This window comes from Rhodamnia argentea, chromosome 9 (genome assembly GCF_020921035.1).
Source record: "Rhodamnia argentea isolate NSW1041297 chromosome 9, ASM2092103v1, whole genome shotgun sequence".
Taxonomy (NCBI): domain Eukaryota; kingdom Viridiplantae; phylum Streptophyta; class Magnoliopsida; order Myrtales; family Myrtaceae; genus Rhodamnia; species Rhodamnia argentea.
In genome coordinates this window covers 27,024,178-27,031,494 of record NC_063158.1, presented here as the reverse complement: position 1 = coordinate 27,031,494, position 7,317 = coordinate 27,024,178, and the positions used below count along the sequence as shown (strand labels likewise).

General features: G+C 38.3%; 1 protein-coding gene across 1 annotated transcript; it reads left to right on the top strand.

Annotated features, from left to right (window-relative positions):
* Positions 1–1,200: 1,200 nt before the first annotated feature.
* LOC115755440 lies at positions 1,201–2,412 on the top strand. Its single transcript, XM_030694845.2, has 2 exons — positions 1,201–1,304; positions 1,604–2,412. Exon 2 carries the CDS (start codon positions 1,618–1,620, stop codon positions 2,152–2,154), a length of 537 nt encoding a protein of 178 aa, XP_030550705.1. The 5' UTR covers positions 1,201–1,304; positions 1,604–1,617; the 3' UTR covers positions 2,155–2,412.
* The last annotated feature ends 4,905 nt before the right edge of the window (positions 2,413–7,317 follow it).

The following is a 7,317-nucleotide window of genomic DNA, read 5'->3' as shown; positions in this document are numbered from 1 at the left end:
CCATAGAATCAATTATTTGCAATTTCGTATCTCTCCTCCTCCCTCCCTGATCTCTTCATTTAAGCATAGCTTCCCTGTGTTTCACCATGGTTTCATTTACATAGGCTTGGTACCGAGGGCCGAATGGCGGCAAAATGAGGGTGAATTTAAAGAGGTAAAATTCACATCATTTAGTTCTTGATTCTCATCTTTCTGTCTTTTACTGGAGTCATTTTCAAGGGTCTTGGACATTGTCCGTATAGTTGCCCAAATTCGGACATTTCATAACAATTAAAACGCATACACAGTAGTATGTTTCATGCCTTGCTGTTGCATGAAAAGTGCCAGATACAGGGTTTGTTGGTAAATCGGCTTTTTCTCCTTTCTCCCTCTTACAAAGTGAAGAAAAAGACAAATGGACAAAGGCGGTTTCGCACCCGAAAAAGCTCGTCTCTCGCTCATCATCCGGCCATGAATTAACAATGAATTGACAGAGAGATTAAGGACAAAAGGTTGAGCTTTAAACTAGGGCTTTTCGAGTGATGGTTACGTTGGATTTACCTAGACAAGTCAATCATCAAGCTCTTTCTTAGCCCCCCAAAACTGTTCCGAAGGCTGTGCTCTCAAGGCATGCCTTTCCTCCAACGGCTAACTCGACGGGGACTTGCTTTCCTAAAGAGATTTCTTTTGATATAAATTCCGTGAAAGCTCTCGTACCATATCGATCGGTCAGGCTACGAAAACATGCACCTGACATTACATAGCATGTTAGAAGATTGAATCTTGCATTGGAATGTTCAAATTTACATTCATCCTAGGGAAATGAAGGGTTATGGTTGACGATGAAAAAAATATAGGAAAATACGAAAGGAAGTTTCAGGTGAGGTTGTGTGTGGGTGTGGCTGTAGGGGAGAGAGAGAGAGGGAGAGAGAGAGAAGAAGGAGGTGACCCTTGGCAACTGCGTGGCAAGAAAAGAGCAGAAGGTGTGCCTTGGTGGACTGCGAGGCAACCAAGGGAACGAGAAACGCTCTTGCATGGTGGTGTCTTCACCTTCACTAATTTTAGTCCCCCCCTCGCAAAAAACACCAACACCAACAAAAAAAGAAAGATTTAAGCAGCGTCAGGCGTTTCAAATCCCCCCCGCAAAAACAGCAACCACCTTCACCTTCTCCTTCATCCTTCCTTGCTGCACCCAAAAAAAAAAAAAAGGAAAAAAAAAGTTTATATAAAGGTACGTGTGTTAGCTGTACATCTATGTCTCTCTGTTGAGATAACAATTCAAGTTGGAGCTGGTGACGAAGGAAGAGCAACTGCTGCATTGACAGGTTTGGCTACAAAAAAGCCTGAATCTTGTTCATCTGAATTCTGGGTCTTGATTGTTTATCCATCTTTTTTCTGCCCACTCGAGTAATGTTGTCCACTGGTTTGAAGTTGTGTAAATTCTTTCTTTTGCCATTCATGGTTGTGCAAGAATCATGTTTTGGCTTGCAATGATTTGCTTTCTACCTTCACAAATTTCACTGCCAACTCATTCTATGCATATCCATACCAGATCAATGTTCTTTTGATGGGTCTCATCTTGCATGGATTTTGATTGGGTGCCGGTAAATTGTTTTCTTGACAGAAAGCTGAGTGAAAATGATGGAGCCGCAGAGCAGGAAAAGAGGGAGGGAAGGAGATATGGAAGACAAGAAGATTGACACCTCAGACAACTCCTCGAGGAGGCAATTAGGTGGTGTTAGTTATGAGCACAGCAACAATCACGAGGATCACAGAGACAAAAAGCTAGAGGATAAGAGTAATTGCCATGATGAAGCTTTGGACGAGTGGGATTATTGCATGTCCTCCTTGGGAGTGTTTGATTTCCCATGGCTGAGGGAAGGCGATGGCATGATCTTCGGGTCGGAGGAGGACGGCGAGAGCAGAGTCGAGGACGCGTTCGCGTTCTCGCTCTCGCTGTCTTTGACGGCTGACCATGGCATGGAGTTCTGCGAGCCATTGTCGTGCCAGAACTCGGCCTTTTTGCTAGATTCACCTGGCGACTCACCGGGCGACGATCATGACATGTCATCCCCGGAACAACAACAGATATCGGCGCAAGGCGGTGATGATTTGGAGGGGCTGGATTGCATTTGGAGCTCCGTCCTCAATCAGCCGCTTCAAGGAGGGTTCTGAATCAACTCGACATTGCAATCCTCGACATATATCATCCAATTTTCACTTTTCATATAGTCTTCTTTTTCCCTTTGTTTGCTTGTTCTTGTTTACATTAATACTCCATCTGCATAGTTAACAAATGGACTTTTCAATAGTTCTTCAAGAAAAAACGTGACAATTCTCAAATTTGTCAGAAGTTAAATCAGTTTTGAGAGGAGTCTAATTGACAGTCTTCAATATGGACCGACAATTCATGTTGTGAATCTCACCAGAGAAGGAAGCCAATTAATGCTTGATATAGTTCCAAGGACAATGACTATGAGCAACTACATCTGGAGTAGAACTTTATTCAGGCTCCATTTATTTCATAAAAAATATTTTTTTGAGAATATATTTTTATTTTTCGGCATTTGTATCGATGGAATTTTTTTTTTAGTGAATATTAAAATTTTTCCTACCAAAGCTTAAATTTTGACAAATAATTTTCTCTTTAAAAAATCGGAAATCATTCTTTAGACTTAAACTAAAAACCCCGCGTTTGAGCACGGAAACCTCAACGCTCATTCTTGAGCTCTTGGCAACGGGGCTGATTTCTCGTCACTTGGGCTCGGGTCTATCGAGGCTGGGCCCGGGACTTTGGCACCCTAGTTCGGGTCCATCTAGGCTACTGTCGAGACCCCGGCCATCGCACCTTGGGTCCATTGAGGTCAAGCCCAAGAAACTAGTGTCCATACTAGAGACGCTAGACCTGATAATATCGAGACCAAGCCCTAGTCCTCGAGCTCATTCCCAGATCCATTGAGGTCAAATTTTTTGTAAATTGTTTAAATTTTTGAATGGTTTATTTTTATTTTCTTTATTTCTTTTCCTTTTTCATTCTTCCTCACCCGATTGCTGAGCTTAGCAACCAACCACAAACACAAGCCGGAGAGCTCGAGCTCGCGAGATCCCGATGAGGTCGGCCCTCGCCTATGGCCTATCACCTGCCGTCGCCAAGGCCGATGACCAATGGAGGAAAGAGGAAAAGGGAAAAAAAAGGAAAAGAAATTTCAAAAACCTCAATTTAAAAAAAAATTAGAAAATTATTCACATTAGCGCTGGTTGTGCCATGTAAGAATGCTAGGTCAATATCAGCGATTTCCGACCAAACCACAAAGAAAAAAATTAAATGAGATTTTTCTTATCAAATGATAAAAAAATATTTTTCTCTTCATTTTCAAATCTTAGCCAAATATTGAAAAATATTATCATTTTTCTGAAAAATAATTTTCAAAAATAATTTCCAAAAAAGTCATAATTTTCACAAAATAAATGGAGCCTAAAGATTACATGAGCATATGATTAAATGTAAAGTCATTTTCCTAAAACTTTGTGTATAGAGTGAGGGTTTTTTTTTTTTTTTTTTCTATAGACTGAGCTTGCTAGTCCCAACGTATACCGATTTAAGATTTTGGGCCTCCTTGTCAAGTTGGGCTCGATTTAGGCCTCCAAGCTTAAAAGGCCAACCTTACCTACTATAAAGATTTTGATCTACTGTTACCATCTATGTTTTGATTTTCTTGGAGATGCTATTTGTGACTGAAATTTTTAAGAATCTTCATCCCTATTATGTTTTTGTACTGGTGATTACATTAGCATATGATTGGGATTTGCAGGTTTTGATTTTAAAAGTAAGATATATCACTTAATTTAGGAGGCGAATCTTTTGTTTGAAAACTCGACCCGAACCAAACCAAACCAAACGGAACAATTTTCCCATGATCCGGACCGAGCTTCCTCATCAAGTTCCGAGGCTTTGGATCCACTAAATTTGGGCTGGGCCTAAACTTTGAACTTGCCTGTCTCATGGTTCCTGTTTAGATCCCAATCACACGGCATTTCTCAGCAAAAGACTTCAAACCAACTAAACTAAACATCTCCTCCATGTGTCCCACCCCCACATGTTGAAAATGCCATTTGCAGATACCATAATGCTGATGACATCCATTCTGGTTTGCAAACTTGATTTTTAAAGTAATATATCTGACCAAAAAAAAAAAAACTTGATTTTTTAAGTAACATGACGAGTTCTTATTCAGTATCGCATATGACTTCAGGATTCGACTAACAGTTACGATAAACTGAATTTGTAAACGTGCAAAATAAAGTGAGAAAAAGAAAAGGGAACGACGAGGTGAATATAGTCCGATGCGTTGAATACTGAACTTGTGTTGGTTTCGAGAAAAATTTCACAATAAAGGAAAATACTTTTCAAAAAAAATATTTTTTAGGAAAATGTTTTTGCTTCTTAAAGTTTGGGAATTCTTTTTTTTCTTTCACTGTGAATAATTTTTAGTTGACTGATCATTTTTAACAAACCAAATATGTCAAAATTAAGAGTGAGCATGGTTCTATGATAGCACCGTGAACCGAAGAATCGAACAAGTAGAAACAAGATAGGTTTCGGGTTCGAAATATTGGGGAATCAATTTTAATAGGCGGGTTACTAGATTTCGGATCGAAACCTAGAACAAGTCTTTATGTTTTTTTCTTATTTAGGAAAATGCTTCATTGACGATCTTGTCAATTATTTCCGACCATAGATCCACACATCATCACCGCGTATTTTGCATAAAACACTCACTAATTGAAAGATCGCAGGATTAGAAATAATGACAGTACTATCATATTATCGGTGAATCATTAGTCCGAGCTTTTATTTACGGCGATATTCATAGCTAAGACTTTTACTTTGCTAATGTTTCATATTCTTCGTGTATCTAAATATGAGTTGCGGTAAGTGGATTGCAACATCAAACGATAGTCATTAAAGGTGATACTTCGCTGCAATCGTTCAATTAAAAAAACACGTGAAACCTAGATAGACTTTGGAATCAACCTTAAAACCTGTGATACGATAGGTTCATAATTCCAATAAACGGGGAACCACTTCCGACCGATAAGTTTCATGTTCCGGGTGAAATCTAAAAAAAAAAACAAAAAACCTGAAATCGTTCTCCCTCGGTGAAAGTTCATGGTACTATTTCGCAGAGGATTCTTTCATTCAAATAAGACCCCTGGAAACAATTCTCGCTAAAGGACATGAGTAATATAGGCACAGAGGAGAGCAACTCCAATGGTGACTGACTGCTCAGTGCTCACCCTAAGAGAGAGAGAGAGAGAGAGAGAGAGAGAGAGAACTAACAAGCATGATGTGATTTAATGTTTGTGGGGTTTTGGTTTTGGGGGGTGGGCTTTTCCTCAACGGCATTGCACGAACAGACAGCCTCTGCCACACAGCCGTTGTGCCGACACTATCGGTCCTAGCGCCCTTCTCCTTCATTATCATTCCCTATTCCTTCTCAACAATTATTTTATTCTTCATTTTTTAAATAATAATTTATTAGTTTAATTTTTTTGCTAAAAGAGGGTGTCAATTTAGAAAAAAAAAGAAGAAGAAAAAAAAAGAAACGGGGTCTTGTCCTATAAACGACTGGTCGTTTTCTAATTATGCAGGCTTCCAATCCAGATGCCTAGGGTTGGTTGGGAGAATGCATGCATGCATTAGTCCCTATCTTAGTTGCCATATACTCGACAAATATAATAATGTAGTTCGTTAAAATTTTTATTTTTGTCTCTATAGAGTGCTAGTTTCAGCTTTGCCTATGTCCTAAGTTAACACTAATATGGCTGTTGGACCATGTGGGGATACATCATTTGAGCACTTAGTTCAGGTGCCCTAGGCTTTTGAATTGATCTCTTGCCCTCGCCACATTCAAAGATTGACGTGAATGTTACCAAGACGGTGCCGTTTTGAGTCTTAATAAAAACCACAATGCCTATGATCTGATATACATCAATTGCCACAGTGCTTTTTTTTTTTTTTTTTAAGTTTTAGGAGTTAAATAATCGCTCAAGAAGTTATCTGATCAAACTCTACTGGAATAATATGAAAAATATAATATGTGTAAAAGAACAAATATTTTCAAATGGACACGAAACACGGCGCGTCGGTACGCTCTAAGCTAACGTTGGAAGACAATAAGAAATTTCATAATGCTTGTGTTGTTATACAATGATTGAATTGCTCATTTATCTTTTGGATCGAGAAACTAAAAACCTTAAATTCCTTAGTTCATTTACCTGTTCACAAATAGGCATTTATCACGATCGCTATCTTTCATTTGTATTATGGGAAAATTACCAAAAAAAAGTTATAAGCTTATTAGACTCGTACCAATTCAATCATAAACCTTTTAATTGTGCCAATTTTTCTTGATCGAAAATTGTGTCAATTGAACTACAAGCGTTTTCACATTTTTTTCAATTGAGTTAATCTGACCAATTTTGATCGAAAATCACCGACGTGAAAAACGTTGTAAATGAACAATTAGCATAATTAAAAGGTATAAGATCAAATTGGACTTCTTTAGTAATTGTCCCTCTATATTAGGGGCAAGAAATTTTTTAAGTTGGCAGCTGGTGAGCAATTTCACTGTAGCAGAAAACCCTGTAAAATGAACCCTTTGCAAAGCATGGAAAGATAGGAGTTCCGTTGCTGCTATTCTAGAAAGAGACCCAAACAAAATAGACCGCTTGCAAAAGAAGAAAAGCTCCAAACGCCACAAGCCACTTGGGCATTGGCAGCAAGTAAAAAAAAAATAATGCTGGGGATTAGTTACAAGGGTTAACATTATTAGAAATCTTAAATCGATATCTTATCACACATTTTCTCAAAATCAATATTCGTCTCATAAAAAATCCCAAATCAGTACTCTTACGACACATTTATCTCCGAATAACATTTCGTCTGTTTCTTCGAAAAATTTTAAACCGGTGCTTCATAAAATGTTTATCACTAATTAACACTGAAATTCTCAACTGGAGGTGGATTCCTACATGATAGATAGATTATGAAATAAAGTGACAACCTTTTATTACTCATAAGATAGATTTCGCTAGTGTTATGGTGATATTTTTCCTTTCTAAGCAAAAATAAAATAAAATGAAATCACAAAATGACAAACTTTCCATTTTTCATTTTTGAGCAGTGTGTTCATTCAACGCGCGTGCTTCTCACTCGTGAACTTATCGCGTCTTTTCCGCGTAATATTCCTTTCCCGTTTTTCATTTTCTTTATCCCTTTTGGTGGTTCATCGAAAGAGATGATAATATCAGCAACACGAAAAGCTTTGAAAATGG

What these genes read in the sequence shown, in the direction of transcription:
- LOC115755440 (XM_030694845.2), top strand. Translation starts at nt 1,618, where the DNA reads ATGATGGAGCCGCAGAGCAGGAAAAGAGGGAGGGAAGGAGATATGGAA.